This window comes from Takifugu flavidus, chromosome 7 (genome assembly GCF_003711565.1).
Source record: "Takifugu flavidus isolate HTHZ2018 chromosome 7, ASM371156v2, whole genome shotgun sequence".
In the NCBI taxonomy this organism is placed as follows: Eukaryota; Metazoa; Chordata; class Actinopteri; order Tetraodontiformes; family Tetraodontidae; genus Takifugu; species Takifugu flavidus.
The window spans coordinates 3,085,825-3,113,792 of NC_079526.1; the positions used below are offsets into that span (position 1 = coordinate 3,085,825).

The 27,968-nt window shown below is 43.7% G+C and overlaps 2 protein-coding genes across 2 annotated transcripts; one reads left to right on the forward strand and one right to left on the reverse strand.

Annotated features, from left to right (window-relative positions):
• Positions 1 to 1,137: 1,137 nt before the first annotated feature.
• On the forward strand, positions 1,138 to 8,307 carry atp1b1a (ATPase Na+/K+ transporting subunit beta 1a). The gene is made up of 6 exons (XM_057037878.1): positions 1,138 to 1,425; positions 4,108 to 4,236; positions 5,371 to 5,526; positions 5,641 to 5,825; positions 6,794 to 6,874; positions 6,960 to 8,307. The coding sequence occupies exons 1-6, from the start codon at positions 1,332 to 1,334 to the stop codon at positions 7,215 to 7,217; spliced, it is 903 nt and encodes a 300-aa protein (XP_056893858.1). The 5' UTR covers positions 1,138 to 1,331; the 3' UTR covers positions 7,218 to 8,307.
• nme7 (NME/NM23 family member 7) lies at positions 8,231 to 26,210 on the reverse strand. Its single transcript, XM_057037877.1, has 22 exons — positions 26,112 to 26,210; positions 25,593 to 25,694; positions 25,182 to 25,348; positions 24,706 to 24,816; positions 22,663 to 22,713; positions 22,286 to 22,481; positions 22,104 to 22,209; positions 21,484 to 21,548; positions 21,154 to 21,222; positions 20,973 to 21,074; positions 20,107 to 20,214; positions 16,862 to 16,963; positions 16,347 to 16,513; positions 15,811 to 15,921; positions 14,963 to 15,013; positions 14,596 to 14,803; positions 14,241 to 14,346; positions 11,481 to 11,545; positions 11,261 to 11,329; positions 11,086 to 11,187; positions 8,787 to 8,894; positions 8,231 to 8,379 (listed from the first exon to the last, which is right to left on the reverse strand). Exons 1-22 carry the CDS (start codon positions 26,208 to 26,210, stop codon positions 8,347 to 8,349), a joined length of 2,298 nt encoding a protein of 765 aa, XP_056893857.1. The 3' UTR covers positions 8,231 to 8,346.
• Positions 26,211 to 27,968: the final 1,758 nt, after the last annotated feature.

The window sequence follows — 27,968 nt, forward strand, 5'->3', positions numbered from 1 at the left end:
ATATTGAATGTGCACAAATGAATGGCAAAAGCACCACTATTACATTGGCAGTGGTAAACAGTCACTTAAGTTCCAATACTTGTTTCAGTTATTTGGAAGGATGTAATAGGACTGCTATCACTGAAAGAATGGATGTTGTTTGGTGGCTTAGAACACAGTCGCAGTTATGTGAATGACTAATACTGTATTAAATATATAGTTCTTTCTTGATCCTTGAATGGGATTCATGTTATTTGTAGTTCCTTTAAGGGTATTGTAGTTTATTTTACAGCAAAGATTAATGGATAGTTACTTGTCCTTACAGTACTTACAATGGTGGTAAAATAGAGGATAATGTGACTAAACTAAGTTGTGTGGGTGGATTAGCATGTTAGCAGCACCCCCGGCATGGAGGCATGGCTAACTTTTTGGGAGTTTGCAGGCAGTGTTGCTAACTTTCTCGCTAAATCTGGCGAGTTATATTGTCAACAGCAACTAACGACCGATTTATTGACTATTTCTGGGGTTGTTGGAGACCTTTTTTTAGCTGTTTTGGGGACTGACGTGAAAGCACGTATTGTTCGGCCGTGCCGGTAGCCAACGAGCAGCGGGCGCTGCTCTGAGCTCATCCCCGACATGAAGCGCTCACAGGCGGCCAGGACCTCCCGCAGCAGCCCCAGATGTAGTCAGGGCAGCGGCACACCGCGCATGCGCAACACCACCGCTGATCCCACCCTGGCGTTCAGAGCGGAATCGAACGTAAAAGTACTTAAAAAGTTTCGTCACTGTCACACTGTAATGAGAATTACGGTAAGAATCGTATCCACGATAATAAGAGCACACAAAAAAGTCAACTGAACTTTGATCTTTCAATAATCGAAGGCGTTTTGGGTCCGACGCAACAGACTGTTTACAGCGGTTACATTGCGTTAAATCAGCGCTATCGATTAACTTCGAGCCAGTCTAGAAAGAAACACAACTAACAAGGTGAGCCACAGAAACCAGACACTCTAGGTTGGCATCAACGGATAAAAGTAGCGACATTACTCCTCTCGCCATGTCAATAACGCGCAAACGAAAAAGGGGGAAGTATGCAAATGGGGCGGTGACGTCACCCGCCGAGTTGGAGCGACTTTTGTTCCACCAATGGCGACTTCGCTTGTTGAGGAGTCGGCGACGCCGCGGGGCCGCAGGCGGAGCCGCGTTTCTGCGAGAGGTAAATTGAGTGCGGTACAATTGGAGGAGTCGGCTTCAAAACTGTCCTTTCTCGTTTTCCGGCCAGGCTCCGTCAACAGTCCGCACCGATTAGCCAGATAAGCCGAGAAGCGGGGAAATATCACCGGGAGTTTAAAATGTCCAGGAATAAAGACAACGACGGAGGATGGAGGACATTTGTGTGGAATTCGGAGAAGGGAGAGTTTCTCGGACGAACAGGATGCAGTTGGTGTGAGTATTGTTTCTGCTTAAAATCAGCCGGTTCCTGAGTTATCCGTCCGCGGCTGCTGGGGGACCCTCGTCTCGGTGCTTTGGGGGGCGGATAGCCCAGTGTTGGGGGGCTTTTCTTGGGTGGGTGCCGGCTCAGACAGCACCTGTTAGAGCCTTCTCCGTGATGTCGTGACTTCGCTTCTCAATGGAGGCTGTTGCATTAGAAGTTCGGTTTAATCGAGGGGGGGAAGGCATGGAAGAGGCCCGTGTCACACACTTGGTTCTGGAAGTCAAAGTGGACCTTTGGTTCTTTTTTTTTCTTTTTTTAATTCAGTGAAAGATTCATTCGTCGGAATAAAAAAAAAAAATCCAAAACGCCCATTGTGTGAATTCTTTCTCGTTTTCGCCATTTTCGAATGTTGTGTGGGTTCTGATTCTATCAGACGGCTGGGTTTTCTCCTGGACCGCTGCAGTGGGCCCAGGCGAGATGGGAACGTTCATTAACAATCGTCCTTTATGAAAAGGTCACCCTGAAGGACACTTTTGCCCATCGAAATCAGGGGTGAAAGTTGCGTTTGGTCGCTAAAATCCCTCTGGGAACACTGGAATACTAAGGAGGGTTGCAAGAGAATCTAATTATTTGATGATCTTCATTAAGACTGGACAGCTGATGAATTTAGGCCTGGTTCTACTTTCTCCCTTAAGCAACATTAATGGATCCAGTCCCAATTCGACCCGTTTGGTCGCCTAAAGTGCGGAGGGATCCTCGCTTTACGGCCGCTCCGGTTGATAAAATGGCTCCATGTTATTTTCTATGGCAGCATTTGGGCTGAATAAACCATTTAACAGCGTGTAAATTGTGTTTTCCCCCCCGTGAGTCGTGCTGGTGGAACCGATCACGACTCACATGTGTGACGGGCCGCCCATCTCCATCTTAAACTTGGGTTTTTCTGCCCCTGATGAGGCAACTAAAGGTCGTGCGCGTACGAAACCGAGCGGGTTCGACGTCTTTAATAAAGGAAAGTCTCGTTTGGGTCGCTGTCGGAGGAGCGTCGCCATCGCGGCGAGGCTGGAGCCAACTTACTTTCAGACCCACGTCGGAACCGAGTGTTCTAAACCAGCCTGTGGTGGATGTGGGCTTATGACATGTAGTTACACAGTTATTACGCATCTATCACGACCCGCTGTTGACGAGGCGGCGATGTCGCACCAAGTAACGGAGCCGTAATCACAGCAACAGGTCCCCCCCCCCCCCCCCCCCCCAGTCAGGTATGACTGACTGCAACAGCCCCCCAGTACAACAAGCCGCGGACTTTAATGTCGCTGTTCCAACTATTTGGGTGTGAATTGTCGGGGTGAGCTAACGTGGCACGCGAAGCGCGCCAGTCCGCGGCACGTGGCTGCGCTCTTCCGACTTTTCACGTCGACGGTTTCGGTCGGAAACTGCTGGTAACCTCGAAGTGCTGACGGGAGAAAATGTCCGTAAAAGAGCAGAGACTTCGTTGAAGTGCGAATGTGGCGATGGCCCCCTTCCGACATGGTGCAGAGGTAGTCTGCTGGTGGGGGAGGTGCTCTCTCCATTCAGAAGGGACGATTTTCTGGGCTATTTGCATGTCTCTCTGAACCTGATGTCTCTGGCCGCTCCGAAAGACTTTAGGATCGTGCTATTAAAAGTGCACATCAGTGAACATAGTGTCACTGGGGGGGGAAAAGGCAATTTTGCAGACACAAACCACCCTTCAGGGCGCTGATTGCTATATTTCTTCAAGGGCCACACAATCGACTTGATTAAATGTCTGCAGAGCTCCTCGAGCGTCTCAAAAGGTCTGTATTTTGTCCAGACCTTGAGACACTGCTGAGGAGCTCTGCAGAGTCTCAAATGGTCTGGACCAAAAGCATATTTTATCCTCGTGTCTAAGTTTTTATGTCCGTACATCGTTGTGACAGTTTCCAAAGCACAGCTCTCACCTCCTGTGGATACGATAGAGAAACGGGCCGAAAGGTTGCTCGACATTATTAGTCTAACGCGCCCGAGGCTGTGGACTTGAACTAGAACCTTTCAACCCACCAAACCGGTTTCACCCTGTTGCCTAATTTGAACAGAAAACTGATTGTGATGAGCCCTTTTTTTCTCTTTTGTTAATGTGCCGCGATGAAAAAATGTCAGAGTTTGCTGACGACGGACACCTGGAAGGCGCAGGTAGGTTCGCTATGGCGACGGACCGGGGGCCGGCCCCTGGGTCTGGGGACGCTAACGTCAGCCAACGTCTGTCACAGCAGCTATGCGGATAAACACGGACGGCGGGAGCGAAGTATTGTGACGAGCGTTGAGTTTAGGTGAAACCTGTTGTGTGTGTGTGTGTGTGTGGGGGGGGGGGTCGGTGTGGGGGAAGGGTCCGCGTGAGGCTGATGCTGCCGAGTGACTCATCCTGTTCAACTGGAAACTCCTGCTGTTGTGTAATTGATGTACATTTTAAATCGGGTGGGGGGGGGAAAAGGTTGCTTGGTCCGACTCCATGACAGGAAGTTCTCTTTCATAATGTTCCCAACATTAGTGCTCATTTATTTGAGTTTTTTTCCAGAACTTAATGCAACAGGAACATTTCCTGAGCAAACGCCCTGGATAAAAAAACACTTTAAACCTGTACTGAATTAAAACTTGCTGGCCCATTTGTCCTAACCATCCGACCTTTTCACCCACAGTCAAGATCTTGATGTTCTATGTGATATTCTACCTGTGCTTGGCTGGAATCTTTGCCGGGACCATCCAGGTCCTGCTGCTTACCCTGAGCAACTACAAACCGACCTACCAGGACAGAGTCGCCCCTCCAGGTAAAAAATAGCCTCACTTTTTAGCAGTACTACCTGGTTCCTCGGCTGTGGTTGAAGCTGGAGTAGAAAGAGCAACTTGTTTGGGCCGGGTCACACGGGCGAGGTAGAAAAGCTCTCAGCTGTCAACAGCTGTATGCAGCTCGTGCCGTTAAGAGTGACGGTTTGGGCGTGTCTTTAGGCAGCTATGCTTTCACGGGTGCTTCTGACCTTAAAAAGGTTCGGCCATTTTGTCCTTCACTCCTTTCAGCCAGTCAATGTTTCCCCCCTCAGGCTGTGGCGGTTTACAATCGGACCTAAACGACTCATGTGTGTCGTTTTGTCACAGTGACATGGTTAAATGTACCGCGCGACGCCCGGCGCGTAGGAAAAGACATAATAATACAGTTTATCTGGAGCACGTAATGAAAACAAATGGAGCCTATGAAAAGCTCTGGACTGCTCGGAGACTGGGTGCATTTTAAGAGCTCAGTCTTGTGCCAGCACTTGTTTGCACAGCACATGCTTGAGCCTTAGCTGTATTTTTAGAAGTCATTGTAAATGGCTGGCTTCATACACGGGGGTTCGCTTGCCTCCCGTGGAGTCTGTCAGGAATCAGCGTGGCCCGGCACCACTTTGAGCTCAAGCAAGTTTCCAGTAGTGGCGAGATAAAGGAAGCAGGCAGTAGTTAGATTTTTTTTTCTTTTTTTCTGGCGTTAAAGCCTGCCTCTCGCTCTTGGGGCTAAAAGTTTCCATTGTGAGCCAGACCCACGTGAGAACGGGTGGGGGCAGGGGATTGGTGGAGTTTCACAAGCCACTACTGAAATTCAAATGACAGAAAGTTGGTTCTCTGTCGCGCAGACGCCCGCTGCTGCAGTAAATAAAGCAGACAAGGGATCTCTCCTTTCACTCCTCGATGCCGGTCGCGCTCTCTTCACGCCACGCCTCGCAGAGGCCGGGTGCTCAAGGCCTGTGGAAAATTACTGATATAAAGAGCTGACACCATGTGAGGAAATCCTCAAGACCGCTACAGCGCGTGTCCTCCTGAGATAATAGAACGGGTCTCAATCAAGAATCTCTCTCCACATCCTCAGAGCTCTTTTGCCAACGTGCGTTCTTTCTTGTTGTGATCGTTACAGTGTCTTTTATTCTTAACAGGTCTGTCGCATTTCCCCCGCTCTGAAAAAGCCGAGATTTACTTCAGCCTGTCAGACGCCGGCTCATACCAAACCTACACCCAAAGCATTGAAAAATTCCTGGACTTGTACCAGGACGATAAGCAGCTCGATCAGCTGAACTATGACGACTGCGGAGGCAAGTATGAGTTGCAAGGCGACCGAGAACCGTTCTGAGGCGCTAGCAAGTGCGTGCTGCCAAAAACAAGGCGCTTTGTTGTTTATTTACTCGGGGTTTCCGTGTCATGCGCAGCTGCTCCTGGGACGTACACGGAGCGGGGAAGTTTGGAGAGTACGGAGGGCCAGAGGAAAGCGTGCCGCTTTAGCAAATCTCTGCTTGGTAGCTGCTCCGGGGACGGGGACCCGACGTTTGGCTTCAGTCAAGGGAAGCCCTGCATCATTGTCAAGCTCAACAGGATAGTCAACTACAGGCCAAAGGTGGGTTTGAATGGGTTTGCTGTCCTTACGGGACAAGTGTCCTTACGGGACAGGTGTCCTACAGACTGTTTGGCTTGTGTATATGTTTAGATTTGATGTCACTTGAGGGAAGAATAATCTGTGGTTACAAAACATCAATGCTAAGCGAGAGCTTTAACATATTAGAGGAGCAGGTTCTTTCCATGTTTGAGCTTGTTTGAGATTATTCCTTGTTTTTGTCACAACAACTATGTAAATAAGAGGTTTTGCTGTGTCTATAGATTTACGACACGGGTGTCCAGACCGACTCCCTGGGGGCTGCAATCCAGCTGGGATTTAACTCCTTCTAGGCAAAAAATGCTTTTATCAAAGAAAGTGATCCCAGGTATAATGTCATCAAAGGATTTTCTGCCTGGTAGGGTGGAAATCCCGGCTGGATGGGGGCCCTGGAGGACCGGGTCTGGGCGAGCCGTGAACGAGACCCTGAGGGCTGTGAAACAAATGTTGCGTTTGCCTGAACAGGCTGAAGCACAGGTGTGCTATATGCACAGCGCCCAGTCGATATAATGCACGATAAAGACACTGTAGATCTATTTTTAACGATCCACAGTTGGTGCACGGCTAACAGAAAAAGACGGGGATCCTTCAGGAAAGCTGGATGATGTCTTTTATAGTTCGAAAGAGACTTGCTGATGTTTCTTTTCCCTTAAACATTGGTGGATCATTTTTATTTGTGTCTTTTTATTTAAGCTGGATTGAAAGAAGTATTGCGCAATATGGGTTAGGGTTGCGTTGGCTAACCCTTGGCAAAATAACACAACTACGCTAAGATCCTGTCACAAACAACACAGAAATGTAATTTGATTCCTTCCAATCGTAATTGAATTAGTCGTGCTGCGCTGCTCAGCAGACGCTTTCTGCCTCAAACCTGAACCTCAGTGGCACCATTCTGCAGCAGATGTTCATCCCAAAAATCCTTTTCTTTGTAGCCTCCTTCTAACGAGTCCCTCCCAGAGGCCCTGCAGGGCAAAGTGAGCCCCAACGTGATTCCCATTCACTGCAAACCCAAGGTATGACCAAGTCCACTCTCTCTAGACCGACTGTCTTTAGGATTCTCGTTGTTGAACCAATTTTAATTCCATCTATTGTTTATAGCGAGCGGAGGATGAAGACAGGATCGGAGAGATCAATTATTTCGGCATAGGCAACGGTTTCCCTCTTCAGTACTACCCGTACTACGGCAAACTGTTGCACCCCATGTACCTGCAGCCCCTGGTGGCCGTCCAGTTCACTAACGTCACTTTGAATCAGGAGGTGCGCATCGAGTGCAAGGCTTACGGAAAAAACATCGACTACAGCGACAAAGACCGCTACCAAGGACGCTTTGACATCAAGTTGACAATCAGCTCGTGACCTCAGCCACGATGAGCACTCTCAAATCGAGACAAATAAAATGTAGAGAGAATATAAGAGTTCAGATAAACACCACTAGTCTTTGAACATTCATAATATACAGGACCTACACTTAATCTGTGTGCTTTACACTCGCTTTTCTGTGTGTCTGTCCAGGGTTAGAATGTAAAATAGCAATAGCAAATATTTATTCTACTGTACAATAAAATATTCCTTGAGCCATGGGATGTGTTCATCTATTACTGTAAAACTGCAGTTCCACTACTGATGCGTCATGAGCTGTGTTCCTGTCCCCAAGTACTTCATGCTAATGTAGTTTCTACAGTATAGATTTGTCCGGTGCCGCAGTCCTGTTGTAATCTCTTCTGTCTGCTTTAATGGTCCAAGGTGTGTGTGTGTGCGTGTGTGTGCACTTGTATCTGTGTGCAGGTGTGTAGTTACTGTGAGTGTGAGAGCGTGTCAGTGTGCTCTGACTTACTGAAATAATAGTGTGGTACTCTGAACAGTAAAGGCCCATGTCTGAGTAAATAACTGCACTCCATGGATTTTTCTTCTTTTTTTTTTTGTGATTCTTTATCCAAGTTGTTTGAATTGTCTGTGGAAGGATGCTTGTCCGCCTTTTCTTTGTTGTTCACCTTTAGCTGTAGGATAATAAATGATGACATTTCTGTTTGATATTCTGACATCCGTTCATTATTAATTGATAGTGTAGAGCTTGGTGGGTCCAGCCTAGAAGACTCTCACCTCTGAGGAAACAGTGGCAACTCAGCGCTTTGAAATCTGTTTTGCTGGAGACGTCACACGGCGTCGCGCTACTTACTATTGAATGTTTTAGCCATTTCATGGTGGAATTTTATATTTATGCAGTTGTAAATTTTTTTTTTCAAAGTTTAATGTGTAAATCCAATGCTAAAGTCGCTGGTCAAATTGTCAGAGAATATCAGGCAATGCAGTACCCCGTCGTAAGAAGATGTTTAGTTGGTGTGAAAATAATTCAATGTTGAAGATCAAAACACTTTTCAGGAGACTGTTTTCTGTCACTTTATTTAATCTGCATAAGGCTGAAACAATAAACAGGAAAATGCCACAAGTGTTGATTGTTTGATTCCAATAAGCCGCCTGCTTTCATCTACCCGTCCAGAATCTTAAAGAAATACTCCACCTGTCAAGGGGAAAGAGGAAATGTATCAGCCCTTCAAATCAAAGCGACGTTGGGAAAGTTCCCGTTTGGCACAAGCCGCTCTGGCCCAGTCTTGGGAAAATGGCAGCTCAGTCATTCACAGGCTAATGGTTAACAAGGAGCTGTTTGTCCGAGCCGCAGATCAGGAGTTTTCCTGAACAATGACGTTGGACGGGTCAGACCCACTCCCTGCGAAACAATGGTTCTGTTTCAAATTCTGCCATTCTTTTGCTCCAAAGCAGCATGCCCACAGAGCAGAGTCATGAGACCCGTCTGAGGGCAGCTTCACAGACCAGGTTTTGTTCAAGGCGGTTATACAGGTGTGGGATGAGAGGAGCTGCGTACGTGTGCTCCTGCGGGGGCATCACATGACCCAGTGTGGCACCCACCTCTAACACGCGATCTTCAGGAAGGTCTGTGCAGTGCACGGCGTTTTTCACTTTGTCTTTGCCGAAGAGAGCGCGCAGCGTGTTTGGACGGAGGAGACGTGAGACTTCCTGTTGAGTAAAAACAGCGAAGGTGTGAATCTCCCGCTGGTGAAACGTGCACAGCCCAGTGTCACGCAGGATTACACAAGACTGTCCCAGAGTCGTGTGAACAGACTCAAACACAACATCCTGTTCTGCTATATGTCGCTAAGCAGTTAGCCAGACATGTGATCCAGCAGAGGAAGTGACAGCGCCCTCAGCAGCCTTAAACACATCCGTATACATTTGAACGTGAAATCAGCCTAAAACACTGCTGAGAGCTGTGGAGTTCCCATGCTCGAGGAGATTTTCTCAGCACTACGGAGGCTCTCGTTTCTCAGGGATACTTTTATCCCAAGTGTCTGTTTCCTTTCTGCAGCAGAAACTCTGGAGGTCAGAGCTTTCTCACCTCTGCTGCTGCGTCCCAGCATGAAACATAACCCTCCTCCGACCATCCTACCAAGAAATAACACGCGACCGATATCAGGTGGAGGGATGCACCCAACACAGATTTTATATAGGATTCAAAAACATGAACAGCTCACAGCTGTTTTTAATAGAATATTACAAAATAGTTGACTATTACGTGCGCCTGTGTGCAAGACTTGAAGGCTAGAGTGGCTGGATTTCATGGTCTTTTAATGTGCAGCTCATGAAGCCATGCTCACCTTATTAGGTTATACACAGCACTAAATATAGTTACAAAAATGGAGAAATATGGAAGTGATCAGCTTCCTTGTGGTCGGCTACACGGTCCTGATGTCAGAATCTTTCCTGTTCTTATTATGCTGAAGGTTAACAAGTATTTTCCATAAAGAGATCGTAGCGTTGTATCCAATGTACTGAAACCCGATATAAAAAATAATAGTAAAGCATTTTCTCATGACATTAGCATGCAAATGTCCTAAACCTCAATTCCACAATAAGGAGATACAATTTTTGATTCATATTTTCCCCAACTACATACAGAAACTGGTTTTAAGTAGTCCAAACTTGATTAACTTTTCTTTAATTTGGAGTCGGGCTGTATCCAGTGCACTACTCACACGTCAAACATACGACGCTACGCTAAATTTAGCATGGAGGCCAGCAGGGACAGCTGATAGTTAGGCTGCGGAGGACGGGACGGAGCTGCTTCAGAGCTCAATGAGGGGATCCTGATAGTGGAACACCAGCCTGCAATGGCAGGTTTGAATCTTCATGAAAGAGGAAGTCCTGGCTTCAGCCAACACCTGCGTTACAGCGCCACAACAGCCCAACCGGGACAATCTGACTGCGCAGCACTAAAAATACCGCTAAAATGTAGCACACTGATGCAATATAAAAATCAAACACTCTTTGGTAGCAGCACAAGCCACCACACACACACACAGGCGCTCTCTCTCTCCCTCGGACTGCTGGTGGCCCCAGCTGCTGGTGGTGATCTGCTACTGTCACACTCAGTGACCTGGTCTCAGCAGTTCTCCGCTGGGATTTTCCATTAGTCTTGTGTATTAAATGACAGAGCTACAGTACAGGGACGTGCACAACAGTCCGATTATTTGGGAACTGGCTGATCACAGACGCTGAAAATGTGACGTGAATTTTGGATTTAAACACATCGGAACGTTTCAATGAAAATATCCTGCGCCTAATTCAACGGCTCAGCGCTAAGGACATGAACAGCGCAGTTATTTTGCACAATTGATACGAGGATGGGACAGATATATGGCTTCTAGGATTGTTAGCATCATTCATGTGTGTCTGAGCTTTTCAAAGAAAAGCGGAAATGATCAGCACAAGCTCTCTGCTGGGTACACGACGCGCTGGGATTAAGAGCTTAACTTTCACTACAACATTTTCTAAAAAGGATTAAAGGGGGTTAGTGGGGGGACAAACAACTTATCATAATGGCCAATTTTCTGTTTAGTGAAGTGTAAAATGACTTAGAAACAAAACCGCAAATATCTTTTCATCATATGTCGACGGGTTCGCTGAAAAGGTTTTCTAGAACATTTACAAATGAACACGAATGTGTTTTTCGGGAGGGGAAAGGGCCCAGAGCCACATCAAGAGAGGGCCTTTGTGCCTCTCTGGGACAGATCCTCAGTCAGTTTCTCCTCATGAATGAGGATTCCAGCTTTCGGAGGTTGATCGTTAACAGCAAAAACCGTAGATTACAACCAAGTTTTCAGCTGCCAAGTTATGTCTGAGACTGAACTCTTTAGTCAAGTGGACTCACGGGATCGGCCGGCCCACAGAGGTCTCTGAAGGATTGTTCTTGGTCCGTGTCAAGGATCTCGAGGGCCATGCAGGCTCCAGAACACAGTTCGTTCACCATCCCCTGCAGGGAGACTGGAGATTTAGTAGAGCACGGAATACGTAGGCTATTAAAATGCTCACCGCCGTCTACTCACATTGTATTCTGGGACGACACCTTTGTAAACCTCAAAGAACTCCTCAGCGTTAGCTCGATCCATGTTGAACTGAAAAAAGAGAAAAAGCCTTAAAACATTCATTCATTCATTAATGTGTGCACGTGTGGACTAAATGTGAGCGCAGAACTCAGCTGACATGGTGAAGGATAGTGGCCATATAGTTCCACCCAGAAAGGAATATTACTGGTTTAATATTTACCATCTGTAGCGCCAAAATTTCAAATCCAGCCTCAGAGATGGTGTTTAGGATCTTCCCAGTCAGACCTGCAAATGCATAAAAGCAATTTATCGTTTGTAGGAAGATGTTTAGTGCCGGATCAAACCTTATTTATAGAAAAGGCCAGCAACTGTCCCAAATTTATACCCTGTAATTTACATCAAATGATGACTTATTTAACCTGGTCCGACGCCCACGGAGACATAAATCTCCTCTTAACTGCATTATCAGTGTCATTTCTTTGGCCTAAGGAAGTGTAATGTGAAGAGATGATTGTTTTAAAGCAGAGAGGAGCTGTGCTGTTAATCAGTGTGACACGCGTTACCACGGCAACGGTGAAGGCAGGATGATGAATGTGTGACAAGGACAGTTAAGGTCAAAGTGAGACGGGCACATCACCGAAGGAGCTCCGGTCTGATGATGTCATCCCGACATCCTGATAAAAACGAGCTCATTTAGCTAATAGACAGCAGGTTCTTTCTAAATGCGGCTCCGTGTGTGTGTGTGTGTGTGTGTGTGTGTGCGTGCATGCGGAGGTGTTTGGTCTAGACCAGGTGCTGCAGACTGCCTGGATCCAGAACGGGGGGACTGCAGCAGGTAAGCAACTACCTTTCCGAGCCGCCTGTGGCTGAACAACGTCACGCATCTCAGCTCCCAAAACAGCTGGTGCTGTTGCTAGGAGATCTTATTCTGGGTGCCTGGCAACAGAAGCCTCTCTATTCTGGTCATGTCTGATAAGATTCTCAGTCATCATGTCCTCTGTCAGCGCGGTAACGTCCCTGCTCCCTGCACAAATGGCCACAGCTCCATTTCATCCTCAGCGAGTGACATCCTGAAACCAACTGACCGAGTGAGTTTAGTGGCACCAGTTTGTCGCTGGACAGGCAAACGGTCCCAGTTTGAGCTCCGCTGGCCCGTCCTTTCTTTGATCGGGCTCACTATCTCAGCCTCCGACAGTGTCACCGGACCTCTGAAGGGAAACGTCGCACACAATTGCTGACAGCTATCCAAATAAAATAGGGCGGCTCGGCTTGATTCTGGGAGACGGAAACATTAGATGGACCTGGTGCATTCAGAGTGGTGGGAGCACTCACTGGCGGTCAAACCTGCAACCCGGCGCTGCCACCTGGGAACCCTCAGCTTGAGTCAGGTGACGGTCACGTTTCAGAGGCCTCATTCAAGCATTTAAACCAGTGTGTCATAGACGATGTTATCGTTAATGACGTCCCTCAGTCACGAGGTGGAAGTCTTTGACCTCCAAAATGGAATCAGTCCATTTGGGCAGAAATCTCAAAAAACCCTTTAAGCTTTCTTCACAATACCACATATTGTTCTACCCACTTCTCTAGAAGGAACCACACATCCTGTTTCAAATAGCTTCCAGACTACAACCTTTATATAGAGTCTCATCTACTGCTCCTCAGACCGATGACTTATGACCTTCAGGGACCCGTTTGAATATGGAAATGGAGGAAATGCAATTCTAAATGATTAACCCGACTGTTTGCTTAGGTGTAATGCAGCTTTACTCCAGAGAACGTTGAATAGTTACATGTTAACCTCGATTGTGTGCTGCTCAATTTTTGCCCTGAGGTCAAACGTGTTTTGATGGCTTTTCTCTCACACACTTTTCTCAGGGCAACTATTTTCAACATGTCATGGCAGGAAACACACACAATGCAAGCGCGTAAGAGGATGGCAGCAAATCAGCAAGGTGTGGCCAACAACGTGCACTATACACACACTATACTTCCAGAAACTACGGGTCATATAAAAACCTTTCTATGTGTCGCAACAGTCAAAATGTCTGAGGTTTAGAATGTCTACATACTTGGAACAACCTTCAGCACATAGATATTTGCTTCTTTTGCTCACCTTTATTTATAATGCCACTTGAATAAACATTGCAAGCAGGGACACACATCTCCCAAATAATGGAGCTTCGGCAATTTTTCTCCTTGTCGTCTTTTAGGACAAACAGAATGAGGAACGCTCACCTTCCAAACGAGCTCTTTACTATGGTCACGACCTTCACATGCATAAACAAAAGGGCTAATTTATAGAAACTGAAACCAAGCCTGGTCTAATTCCGACACTAACCACGTATCTTCCAGATAAATCTGATATCAGCTCACGTGAATGATTTTATTAAGGCTTAGATGTCCAGAACTAGCAGCACAGTTCTGGCTGGTCAACAAGTTTCTGTGCGCATACTTCAGCTAAGTCTGGTGAATTCCCATTTCACAGGTCACAGCTTCAGTGGCATGTTCCTTCGACAGGGATCAAGGCTGGGATTTGAATTAATCCAAAGCCAAAGTTGGTAACTACGTGCTTGATTAACAGCCATAGAAAGTAGGGAGAGAACCAGCAAAGGGACATGTAGTTAAATCACTTTATGGGAGTATGATCCTGATTCCGAGGGGTCTGTGTAAAGCATGAATACTACCAGAATGTATGTAATTCATTACAATTAATATTTACACCGTCAAGCTTTGTGAGCCAAGAGTCCATGCAGTTACACCTCTTACGTAAGAGTGTGTGAGACACACAGTACTACACACACCCTTGTCTAAACTCCACCTAGTTGCAAAAACACAATTTTTAGTATGATTTTCGACAATGTTTTATTGATTCTTTACCCTAATTGCCCTCCTGTGTTGCTGGAATCTCATTCGTATCTACAGATGCTGCTTGATTGTTCTGTTACAAATGCAACTGATGAGTTGGGGTACGTTTCCTTACCTTCAGCAATGGCGTGAGGCTTGATGATGCAGCACGTGCTGTCTGTGTAGGTGGCCGTGTTGGGCGGACCGTAGCCAATGGTGGATGGAAAGAAGAACTCAAGCTCCTGATCAGACAAACAGAATAAATATACTTTAAAAAGTACCTGTGGTATCAAAAAAACAAGATTTCCTTCACTATTGTACACTGGTGATACCATCAGTTTGGAAGGTCACTTCCTGTCTGGCACCTGATCACAACACCAGGATGTTTGCCAGATGTGGTTTAGGGACTTAATATCAAACATAAAGGTGGAGTTGAGAGCGTTCAGAGGGTCTGAGACTTGTGTCATCATATAGGTTAGCCGCTTCCTTACTCGTGCTGCTGCAGCGAGGGAGTCGGAGCCGTGGCCAAAATTTCTGATGCCATCTGTTCCAAACTGGGCGCGAGCACTCTGCGGAGCCTCCCTCTGCGCCCCAGAGGACTCAGCAGGACCAAGAAACTTCTTCCAGGCAGATACAGCCTCATCACCCATCAGCTCCATGGCAACCACAGGGCCCGAGGACAAAAAGTGCACCGAATTACTGGAAAGCAAACCAACGGTCAAATCATCATTCGGAGGACTGAAACGCAGGCAGGTGGCCTGAATGAACCATAACGCTACATTATTGTCGTGGGTTCCTGTAATATACAGGAGCTGATATCACAAACGTTGTGAGCAATGAAGCCAAACGGAAACTCACTTAAAGAAAGGCTTTGACTGATGCTCCGCATAAAAGTCTGCCGCTTGGCTCCTGGAACAGAACAAAACCATAACAGAGTTCATACCAGAAGGACAGTTTGTACCAGAAAGACAGTTAAAAAGGAAGTTTGCAGAATCTTTATTCCCATTTTTCCTCTCTAAACAGTAGAGAGACAAAGGAAACAATAACTCTGAGGGGACGAGGCGGGACGGGGAACTATTTTTTTGCATGATTTTTATTTTTGCACTATTTATTACTTTTAATATTAGCTGTTAAAGCGAACATTGACTTGTGCCTGGGATTTTAGCCGTTGATATACTTTGGTATCACATGACTGGGATTAAATTATGCTTTATTGTCATTTAGATGTATATGCAAGTGCAGACAAAATGAAAGGGTGTTTCTCAAAGAACCAAAGAACGAAGGTAATTTCGAGCAAACATACCTATGCTGGCACACCCACACAACCACCCTGAGACATGTAGCAGCAGAGTTGTCAGTAAGGCAGTTTCATGCAGTGAAATGTCCAAAGTCACGCTGGCCAAATAGCTCCAAACACAGCTCCGACAGTCAGAACAGTAATTAGAAATGTGTGCCTCCTCAGCATCACCTTAATGTAAAATTGCTTTTTAATGCGCCTGCTATCAGGCGAGGATAGATTTTATTTTAATAACTAGCAAGAAGAAGCGCCTCATAAACCCCCCAACAACCTGCCAGCCTAAAGTGTGTGAGACAACAGAGGCACCTGAGCAGACGTGGGTTCATGTAAGGACACCAGACAGCCTGTGTCTCTGCAGTCAGAGTCGTAGTTTAATGAAACACTCCCAGCAGGGAAGCGTCGACCTTACCATGTAAGCTTCGTCATTTTAGCTTTGGTCACAATCAGGTTGGAGGCGTAGATCTTTTCAAGGACTTCCCCAATCTTGGTAACCGCATCAGGTTTTATCAAAGCAAGAGTTCTGAGGATAAAGAATAGAGTAAACCCAATTATAAACGAAAGACTCAGCAACACTTCAAGGTATAATTTTATGCATAAGGTATAAATCTATTCAGGTTATCCTTAAACAGCTTGATTTAGGTCACTTTTATATTCATAATAGTGTTTTTCAGGATATATTTACTGTGTGTGTGTGTGTGTGTGTGTGTGTGTGTGTGTGTGTGTGTGGCTGTTTTCTTTGTAAGTAGGTTATTTCCGGGGACCATTTTTGACCAAATATTTTAGGTCATTGCAATAGGACATGGATTTCATCACACGCTACTATTAATTTACCAAAATAGCTATCAGCTAATCTAATTTAACTACATATTTATCACTTTATCAACCAATGGGACACAAAGAATGTAGGTGGACAAGGCCAGGCGTACCTGCCCCACGTGTTCATACCGTTCTTTTTTGCTGCCCAGTTTGTTTGCTGTGTATTCGTCTCCATAGTCCACCAAATTCAGCTGTCGCGAGAACACTTTCACTCGATTCCCAATAAACAGGTCCTTAGGATCAAGGTCATCGTATTTGATCCTTTTCAAGAACTTTTGCTGCTTTTTCATATCAAACTGTGAAGACAAGTGTAGATGAGTTAACAAAACGTATTAGCAGTGGTTCTCAACATATGTAATTGATGCTAGCTGTGCTGAGAAATCACACGGTGGGAATTATCTCTATATAATTAGAACTAGTTTTTCACAATTTAAAAAAAAACAACAAATACAAAATTATTTCGACATTTAAAAAGTTATTAAAAATAAAGATACATTTTCTGTAATTATTTTAAATGACATGAAAATGAATTCTTCTTCTGTAACATAGACCTTACAGCAACAGACATATTATTTTATGTTGGGATCCTCTTTATAAAGTGCTACAGCTACATGCAGATGATTGACAGCAGATTAAACGTGTACCATTTCCACCGAGCCGTCGTTGGGATAGTAAAAGAGTTGGAAACACCGTAGAACAGCTGCGATCGGGTCGAACCACTCGGTCAGGAAAGCATAGCGCTCCTCCTAACAAGAAACATGGTTAAAATCAGCAAAATCAGGCAGGTTTTTAATAATCTCACATTATGAATGAGTGTGAAATTCTCTATTACCGTGTAAACAAACACATGTCATGATTGTGTCATATTTTGATGCTATTATATTTTTAAGAAGCAACTTCATTTAAGATTAGTTGATTGAGTAAGTCTTGGTTAACAGAAGGTTAAAGGTGTTAGTTGAATTGTACCAGGCCTGATTCCATCTCACACATGCAGATAGTGAAAAATGCAACATGTGGCTCAAAATGGAAACTGTTGTGTAGCACTAAAAGGCAAATCCATCCCATAATGTAAGGTCAACTCAGGGGACTTGGGCTGGTCTCAGGTGTGAGTGACTAGACGACCTGTGGCACCTTGTTTTCTCCCCACTGTTGAGTGTAAATAGAATATAACCTGTCTCTTTTACTCTAACTACGCAAATACAGCAATGCTATCAATTCTTTCGGCTGGATCCTGGGCTAAAAGGTTTATTCTGGGTTGGACGGAAACCCATAAAGTACCCATATCAGTGTTTTGCTCCTAAGAAAGAAACATTTTTAAAATTTTGAAAAAGAAAGGAAAGCTTGATTTATCAGACATGTATTACGATTCTGAACCCTGCTAGACTATTTTACAAGACTGGCACTGACCAACGATGCTTTGTTAAATCTAGAAGTTAATAGAAATCCTCAGGGTTAATGTATAGAGACTAAACTTAATAGGAGACGAGTGGAGTTATCGTGTGCTATGCTAGCTAGCTAGCTAGCTAACACGTAATTATTGTTTGTACTTAAGACGACGTTCTAAAACTAGCTAAGGGAAATTGGAAGAATACAACTCACCATTTTAGATAAATGGCAACTTATGTGAAGAGTTATCTGTAGGCCTTACTGTTTTAATACAGTAGATAAATATCAGCCACTATCCTGCATGTTTCGTTTCTATAGTAACTCCCAACCTCACGGTATTTCCCAAAATAGTGAGTCTGCTTTTTGAAGCGAATTGTGATTATGAGTTTACCACTGAGCCAACTGTTTATTTCATTTTATTCGCACCAATAAAATTAGAAACATGCATTTCAATATCAGAGTTATCTCAGGTCACTTTGAACAATTCACATCAAGTGCCGCCTTGAACGGCTGAAAGCATGTTTTTGTCTCAGTCATATTACAAAACAATGACATTCCCACGCTTCTTCAAATTGTTGATTCAAGCATTATACCCGTGCTGTAAATTCGAGTTTTAATGTAAAATTACAATGTAGACTCATTTTAAATTTGTTATGGATCAAAATTGTTGAAGTGAGCTAAATTTTCCTGCTCGTTAGGACGACTTGAATTTCCCACAGAAGCCATGATGCATTTGCGTGTAATAACAAAAATGGAATAATGTTAAAACTTGCTTGACCGAGTATCAATTTCTTAGCCTTGTATTGAAAAAATGAAGTAAAATGCTTCAAATGTTTTAATCCACAGGTAAGATGTGGTTTTGGAGTATTTTCCTTTGGCGAGACCTTGCAACAAACCTTGCAATCAATTACCATTGATTACTTTGCCATCTAGCGGTTGAATAGTATTATCGCGACGTCTTGAATTGGCCAAAAGCTACTTTTCCCATTTTTTTAAACGCACCTTTGATAACCTGGAACAACAACAGCAGTTCATGAGCGCTACGAAGTTTCAATATCTTGGCGAAATTGGTATTATTTGGATAGTAAATGAATCCTAAGGCATATGTATCCAGATGTTCTGGATACATCTGTACTGGGTCATAATCATGTCCAGTTGGTTCAACTGGCCAAACAGTGAAGAGTTTTGTCTCTGAACCTCATCCTAGTAAAACTGCACTGTCTGTCATTATATACATATTCTTTTTTCGATATAATGGGGAAAAATATTACATAATTGTAAATTATGAATTAAGTGATTTTTACATTTCTACTGCTGTCACCTATATAGGATGGACTAGATTCATCTAAGTTATCCCAGAACAGCCTCCTGATTTGTCCAACAAGAAAGGAAAATCTTCCCTATGGTCGACCTGATGACATGCGCAGCATTCCAAAATTATATGCACGGAAGACTATTTGCGTGAAGTTCTTGAGGAAGATCATACGGTGAGAAGACGGCTTTATATGATACAACTTCAAATGGGAATATTCCTTTTGCATTCTACCAAAATACAGAAACATCTCCTGTTTTTTGTTTTCTTCCTCCTTTTAATTTGTCTTGCAATGACTGTTAAGAGCAGCCTTCTGTCCTCTTCACTGCTGTTGGCTTCTACCTATTTTTAGAATAGAAACAAACAAATAGAAACAAACATTTACACCCAGCTTGTGCAAATGGGGCCTTAGTGTTTCATTAAGGCTTCCAACACCTCCTGAGGGCTCAGCAGTCCCAGGTGTCCCTCCCTGACTGTCCTCCTCAGCAGTTATCTTGCAGCCTAGCTGGAGTCCCCATCATGATCCACAGCCAATGGCTTCTTTGTTCCAGAGCTTCTGAGAGTGACTTCCCTGCTTGTCAGTTGACAGTTGTAGTCTTGGCAACAGACCTTCTGCACCCATCTTCTACCAGGAACACCTTGTATGCTACTTGTTTCATTCTGCCTTGAGCTGATATAATGTATAAATTCAATGCTAATGTCGCTGGTCAAACAGAGGCAAAGCAGTTGCAGGTAAAAAGTTTAGTTTGTTTAAAAATAATTTAGTGTTGAAGATTGAACACTTTTCAGAAGACTGTTTTATGTCACCTTATTTAATCTTCTTGTGACTGAAACAAAAACTAGAAAAATACATTTTATATAGAAGTGCCTTTCTGGACACTTGTTTAAAAAAATCAGTAAGTCAAATCAGTGGACAACAAAAGGTATAAATGAAGCAAATGTACAACATGATCAGTTGATTGTTTACTTTCAATCTTCCAACTGCTTTATTCTCATCTATCCATCCAGAATTTTAAAAAAATACTCCACCTGTCAAAGAGAAAATATATCAGCCCCTCAAATCAAAGCAACATTGTGTAACATCTGGCCCAGTCTTGGGAAAATGGCAGCTCAGTCATTCACAGGCTAACGGCTAACGGCACTCCTGCGGGGGCATCACATGACCCAGTGTGTGTGAGGGACAGCACCCACCTCTAACACACGATCTTCGGGAAGGTCTGTGCAGTGCACGGCGTTTTTCAGCTTGTCTTTGCCGAAGAGAGCGCGCAGCGTGTTTGGACGGAGGAGACGTGAGATTTCCTGTTGGGTAAAAACAGTGAAGAGGTGAATCTCCCGGGAATGAAAATGTGCAAGTTGCAAGATGTTTTTTAATTACCACCACATTAGATTATAAACAAAGCTAAATACAGTTACGTAAATGGATAAATATGTAACTAATCAGCATCCGTGTGGTGGATGGAGGTTCCTTCGGTCCTGGTGTCAGAATGCTTCCTGTTTATCTGTATTGCACTTTTTATGCAACAGCAACTCAAAGTGCTTCACAGCAGTGAAACATGCCAACCCTGGCAGCCCACCAACCTCCTGGAATTTAAACTACATACACCATCCACTTTTATCCCGTCAGAATTTAAGTTTTCGTTAATCTGCGGTCAGAGTGTATCCAGTAACATCAGTGTGCCACTCACACATCAAAGCTACAATGCTACGCTAAATTTAGCATGGAGACAGCAGCTGATAGGCTGCAGAGGAGGATGTTTCAGAAATCAAAGAGAATCCTATTAATGGAACACCATCCTGCAATGACAGGTTTGAATTTGTGCTATGTAGAGTGATCATCATAAAGCAGAATGTTTAGATTGAGCTGTGTGCTGTGAGACTGTCAACAGCTTTACTCTTGCTCCTTCAACGTTGAGTTTGTCGCGTCTGAAGCTGGTAGGATTACGCGTTTTCAGTTACCATCCCTAAAAACCACCAAGTTATGTCTGAGGAGAATAGCTGGGCAGCATTTGAAGACCACAGTCACTCTGAGACTGAACTCTTTAGACAAGTGGACTCACGGGATCGGCCGGCCCACAGAGGTCTCTGAAGGATTGTTCTTGGTTCGTGTCAAGGATCTCGAGGGCCATGCAGGCTCCAGAACACAGTTCGTTCACCATCCCCTGCAGGGAGACTGGAGATTTAGTAGAGCACGGAATATGTAGGCTATTAAAATGCTCACTGTTGAGAGCGCACACTCACAGGGTATTCTGGGACGACACCTTTGTAAACCTGAAAAAACTCCTCAGCGTTAGCTCGATCCATGTTGAACTGAAAAAAGAGAAAAAGCCTTAAAACAACAGAGACATTTACAGCTTGATGTGGGTAGGCATATGTGTTACAAAAAGATTGAACTGCTCTAGAAATGTGGATGTCTGTAATGGGACATTAAATAACTTGGGTGGAGCCCAGTCACAGACATTAATGTGTGCACGTGTGGACTAAATGTGAGCGCAGAACTCAGCTGACATGGTGAAGGATAGTGGCCATATAGTTCCACCCAGAAAGGAATATTACTGGTTTAATATTTACCATCTGTAGCGCCAAAATTTCAAATCCAGCCTCAGAGATGGTGTTTAGGATCTTCCCAGTCAGACCTGCAAATGCATAAAAGCAATTTATCGTTTGTAGGAAGATGTTTAGTGCCGGATCAAACACAGCTGATTTATATAACTGGCTAGTTAATTGGAACCTTCCTAATTTATCACCTAATTTATATGAAATGTTTGCTTATTTATCCCAGTGTGATGAAAACATCACGCATCTCAGCTCCCAAAACAGCTGGTGCTGTTGCTAGGAGATCTTATTCTGGGTGCCTGGCAACAGAAGCCTCTCTATTCTGGTCATGTCTGATAACATTTTTAGTCATCATGTCCTCTGTCACCACAGTAACTTCCCTGCTCCCTGCACAAATCGCTACAGCTCCATTTCATCCTCAGCGAGTTAAGTCTTAAATACGCACTACTCAGGCTTGGTTTTGTGCTTAATCCTTTAAAGTAACAAAAGCAACATAACTCAAAGTTGTAAGCAGGATAATCATTGTTTTAGTCATTCTCTACCCTGAATTTTGCTGGAATCTCATTCGTATCTACAGATGCTGCTTGATTGTTCTGTTATAAATGCAACTGATGAGTTCGGGTACGTTTCCTTACCTTCAGCAATGGCGTGAGGCTTGATGATGCAGCATGTGCTGTCTGTGAAGGTGGCTGTGTTGGGCGGACCGTAGTCATTCTTGGCAGGGAAGAAGAACTGAAGCTCCTGATCAACAAACATAATAAATACAATTCAGGATAAATCTTACATTCTGGAAAACCACGTCTACCAGTTTCCTTACCTTAGCTGCTGCAGCAAGAGAGACGGAACCGTGTCCAAAACTTTCAGTGCCGTCCATTACAAATTGGGCGCGGGCCTCCCTCAGGGCATCCGTTGATTCCACATATTCAAGAAACTTCTTCCAGACAGATACAGCGTCATCACCCATCAGCTCCATGGCAACCACAGGGCCCGAGGACAAAAGGTGTACCGAGTTACTGGAAAACAGATCAAACATGCTCATTCTGAGGAGTGCAACACAGGATAGCAGCAGGAAGATCACATGAATTCATGTTTTAATGTTTCATTATAATCATGGGTTCTGTTAATATATGGCAGATGATACCACAAATGCTTTATAAATGAGACCAAAAAAGCCAAACATTCACAAAAACTCACTCAAAGGTTGGTTTTGACTGTTGCTCCGAGTAAAAAACTGCCGCTTGGGTTCTGTAATGTAACAAAACCATAAAACAGATTAATTGCTGACCCACACATGCCTGTAATTATTTGTACCAGAAAATTTTAAAATCAAGGGGCTGAATTTTTCCCTCCACAAAGAACAAACAACAACTAAAACAATTACTCTGAGCTCATAATTCATTTATTTCACAATAAAAACTATTTTCTTTGCAATTCTGGAGACTCCTCCATAAACTGCCACCTTTCTTTTGGTGGAGGAGTTTGAGTGGCCTAATGATCCTAGAAGCAGTGTTTACTGGGACATTTTGCCCCAGGTAGGTTCTCCCAGGGGCCATTGCAAATTGGGGAAGGGAAGGGCCAGACAGTGTGATTCACAAAGACTCTGATGAGAAAATACAAAATCAAGGACAAGTGCACCCTACAGGGCGGGGCCCCTGGGGGGCTAACGGGCAAGCACCTGCTGGCCTGGCTAACCCCAAGGAGAAACATGGGTCTATCATCCAGCAGACCCACCACCTGCAAGAAGAATTATCAGAGACTGATGAACTGTGGATTAGGTGGCAGGCCAAGGCAGGATCCTTGGCGCTCCCAATTCCCAGCTGATGAATCTGGCAATTACAACACGGAACAACACCCATGTGGCAGGAAAGGAGCCAGAGCTTGGGGAAGAGAGGGCAACTTTGAATTGATATCTTCAACGATCCCTCACCATATAGCACTGTTTCTGAAAGCAAAGTCCCCAAGATGGGTTGGACTCTCCTCTAGACTGGAGTTCCCCCAGGTGAGAGATGAAGAATCAGTCTGGGCTCATATTAATAGCCCCCCCAAATATCTGCCAGTATGTTGGAGTTCACTACGGTGGATTAAATGGTAGTTTTCCTGCACCTTTGGGTTGTGGAACGGGCCCTGACTGTTTGTGCAAGTCTCGGAAATTTGGAAATCACCAAAATTTAATCAGCTCTTCCTAGATCCATTATAAACATTTTACAAAAGTTTCATTAAAATCCATTCATAACAGACAGACAAAACAAATACCGAGTTAATTACTAACATCATGCCCAAACTTCAAGATGTCCATAAGTGCGCTTGTCATCAGGACATCCAAGGCCATATATGAATGACTGATTTTGTAATGGTATCATCTGATCTGAGACCATATGCTCTGAACACTGGGCAAAGACAGGAGCATAACTGTCAACTGAGTTGGATCAGATGGAGGGGAAGGAAGTTTGTCAGTCCTCGTACACCAAAATAAATACAGTAGTAAGGCGTTGCTGGAAATGGCAGGCAAAGGAACCTGTCAGGATGGCCTTGAACTCCCATCCCCACTTTCCAAGTATGAGGGTGGACACAGAGACTGGGCGGTGTTTCATGCTGCCATCTCTAAAGTGGCTGTCCATAGCTGTGGCCATAAGACTGTTGGCACTAACTGTGACATTCGATTGGACACCTGAGGTTGAGTGGTCAATCTCAAGGAGGTCAATAGCTCATAATAGCCTGTGGGGTTTTATGAAATAGGGGCCTGGTCCTGCTCAAGGTTTCTTCCTGTTAAAGGTGAGATTGTTCTTGCCACTGTTGCTTAGGGGTCAGGCTTTAGTTCTAGTAAAGCACCTAGAGACAATTTTGATTATAACAGATGCCAGATGGGTGGGAAGAGTTTGCTATGGTTATGAAGAAACACTTTCAGTTGGCACCAACAGTGGAAGTGTCCCTTGAGGATAGTGCTAAGGAACTGAGGGATGGGTGTCTATGGAGCAAAGCTCACTGGGGCAGTTAAGCAACTCTGCAGCAGCAGTAGTGCCCTGCCGGTGGATGAGCTCTGTCCTGGGTACCCTAAGGTTCTCGATGATAGAGGTCAGTCCCTATAAAGGCCTAAAAAAGTGCCATCGTTTTGCCAAATCTTCCTAATGTGTGTGAGACAACAGAGGCCCCTAGGGAACATTGGTTTGTATAAGCAGACACCCTGTGTCTCTGTGGCTGGAGTTGTAGAATAATGAAACAATAGCAGGGAGACTTTACCGTGTAAGTGTCGTCATTTTAGCTTTGGTCACAATCAGGTCAAAGGCGTGGATGAGTTCAAAGAGGTCACCAATCTTGATTATGGCATCAGGTTTTATCACAGCAAGAGTTCTGAGGATAAAGATAAAACAACCCAGATGATAAGTGAAATTCACAGATTCACATAGTTCCCAAGCTATTTGGTTAACTTGGTTATTCATCTAATATTCATTCAGACAGGATACAGACATTTTATGAGAGCCACCACTTTTTAAAACAAAATGCTTGTTATTAAAAATCAGGGGTACTAGTTTTATGGCATTTCCTTGCCAAGGTATTACCAATTTGTCAAAATAGCTAGTAGCTAAGTTGCAAATTACTAGTTGGTATCAACATTTACTGGCAGCATATACAGTCTAATGTAAAGGGAAAATGTAGTAATGGAATTTAGGTGGACAAAGCCAGGCATATCTGCCTCACGTGTCACGCAATCATACCTTTCTTTTTTGCCGCCCAGTTTGTTTGCTGTGTATTCGTCTCCATAATCAATCAAATTCAGCTGTCGCGAGAGCACGTTCACTCGATTCCCAATATACAGGTCCTTTGGATCAAGGTCATCATATTTGACCCTTTTCAAGAACTTTTGATGCTTTTTCACATCAAACTGTGAAGACAAGTGTAGATGAGTTAACAAAAGTATCAATATATAGTTCAAGATTATTGTGATGAGAAATTACATTGGAACTCATCTATATATATTTGGAACAAAAAATATCATTTTAAAATCTTTAGTTAATTCTTATTTGTAACAGAAATTATATCAACAAATATCTCTTATATCGGGCTTCTCATTTGAAAAATAAAGCTACATTCAGATTATTGACAGTATTACAGTATTAAATGTGTACCATTTCCACTGAGCCATCTTTGGGATAGTAAAACAGTTGGAAGGACCACATAAGGGCTGCAGTTGGGTCGTACCACTCAGTAAGGAAAGCATAACGCTCCTCCTAATAAACAAGACAAAAATACGAGCAAAATCTGACAAAGACTCATGATCTCGGATTGGACATTAATGGGATAGTGTCAATTACTGAGTAAACAAGTGTTTATTGTGATTTTGTGAACAAAAGTTTTTACTGCTTAATAACAGTCTTTCCTTTTGCAATAATTTAATCAAGAATTATGATCTGGTGAAATGTAACATAGGACATTTTTTTGAAGTTGTTGGTACTGTTCATTGTTACTTAAGTTACCTCTGGTGTGTATATATATGTGTGTGTGTATAAGCTTTTACACACACATGTATACATTCAGGATATTAAGTATATGTCATTTAGAGACATTTTTCAAACATAAAGGTTGATGAGGTGGAGTTTAGAGCATTCAAAGGTTTTAAAACTGTTATAGGTCAGCTGCTTCCTTACTCTTGCTGCAGCAAGTGAGTGGGAGCTCTTTCCAAAACTTCCAGACTGGGCGCGGGCGCTCTGTGGAGCCTCCCTCCGTGCCATAGCCGCATCACCCATCAGTTCCATGACAACCACGGGGCCTGAGGACAGAAAGTGCACCGAGTTACATCAGATCAACAATAGAATCATTCTGAGTGCATCAAGTTAGCAGCAGCACTTGAAGTAACAATGTTTTAATGTTACACTCTAATCGTAGGTTCTGTTCATATACAGCTGCCGATCCCACAAATGTCCTCTCTTTAAGAAAAGCTTTGACTGCTGCTCTGCACTGGTCAAAGTCCCATGTATACACTCATTTCTAACAGATATTTAAAAATTAAGAATCTGTATCAATGAAATTTTAAGCCGTTTATAATCATGACCTTATCCTTCATTCTAATTAACTCTTTTTAGCATTGACACATTTTTTGTTAATATAAAATGCCTCATTTTTATCCTTCAAGTACATCATCATAGAAGGATGACATCTTCATCACAAGAATTTCCCCTTAAACAGAATGTAAACAATCACAGTATTAGTACTAACCTTGGGACTAAACTATAATTGGGAGACACTTAAAGAATTTGAATATGCAACACTTTTGGAACAATGTGTATTTCTTTCTTCAGATTCTGAGTGTGGGTGAAGTTAATTAATGGCAATGGTGTATAGGGCCTTAACATTGTTATAATTTAGTATGTTGCTTTGAATCAAAGCTCCATTAACCCTTAATCAGCTTTTCTTTTTAAATAATGGTTCTGGGCATACTTCTGAGTCAACTATTTTAATTCAACTATTTTGTTCAATTTTATAGGAATCTATTTTTATGATAGCAGCCCCCCAGCAGAGTTTTGTCACGTACTGTTAAAGAAAAAATAAAAAGCAAGACACCTCCCACTGAACAGGATCACTCGTGTCCTTTGTTTTATTAACCCCGTTTAGTATAGCAACCAGAGTACGTGCTGTAAATTTCAGATGTAAACTAAACTTAAAGTCATTAAGGGACAAAATTACTGAGGTGAGCCTTCACCCTGAGAGTTTGCCTTTCAGACCCATCTCAATTTGTCCATGGTGACAATGAATCCTCAGCTCCCATGATGGAGGACCATGGAGTTCCACAAGGCCTCAAAGACATAAGGGTCTGGATGAACAGAAATTTCCAACAGTTGAACTCAAATAGAACTGAAGTTATCACAGTAGGCCCAAAACATCTGAGGAACATGTTCTCTATTAATGTAGCCTTGCTGAGTGGCATTAACCTGCTCTCAGTACCACTGTAAGGAACCTTGGTGTCTTGTTCCATCAGGATTTGTCGAAAGATATCCATATTAAGCACGCCTCACACTCAATTAGTCGGTGTGTTTATTTCCTCCAGGTTGGATTATTGAGATTCACTTTTATCGAGTTGCCCAAACTGCCCAACTGCTGGTACTTTTTTAATACACTCGCACCTTTCTTTCTTTCTCTGCTTCCCCTACCCTAAACCAATTATTCATGTCACATTAATATACATATTACTGCTGGAGCCTGTCTTGTTTTTCTCTATTCTTGCTGATCCTGGACACAGTCTAGAACAGGGGTGCTCATTACGTCGATCGCAATCTACTGGTCGATTGCGGCGTGACATTAAAAAATATCAGCCTATCATTCATCCCGTCACTTGATTGATATACATGGCAGCCAGTTAGATGACAACTGAATTGACATTCATTTGACCAATCAAGCGCAAACAACGGCGCTAAGTGCAGCAGAACTTACGATGTCAGCCTATCATCAATCCCGTTACTTGATTGACATACAGGGCAACCAGTCAGATGACAACTGAATTTTGACCT

Excerpts from the sequence above, each read along its gene's own strand:
- atp1b1a (XM_057037878.1), top strand. The coding sequence starts at position 1,332 with ATGTCCAGGAATAAAGACAACGACGGAGGATGGAGGACATTTGTGTGG. Across the intron at positions 5,527-5,640 it reads GAACTATGACGACTGCGGAG|CTGCTCCTGGGACGTACACG; the intron begins GCAAGTATGAGT and ends TGTCATGCGCAG. Across the intron at positions 6,875-6,959 it reads CCATTCACTGCAAACCCAAG|CGAGCGGAGGATGAAGACAG; the intron begins GTATGACCAAGT and ends TATTGTTTATAG.
- nme7 (XM_057037877.1), bottom strand. The coding sequence starts at position 26,210 with ATGGGTGATGCGGCTATGGCACGGAGGGAGGCTCCACAGAGCGCCCGC. Across the intron at positions 21,075-21,153 it reads GTGTCGTCCCAGAATACCCT|GGGATGGTGAACGAACTGTG; the intron begins GTGAGTGTGCGC and ends GTCTCCCTGCAG. Across the intron at positions 16,964-20,106 it reads CCGAAGATCGTGTGTTAGAG|GAGGAGCGCTATGCTTTCCT; the intron begins GTGGGTGCTGTC and ends GTTTCTTGTTAG.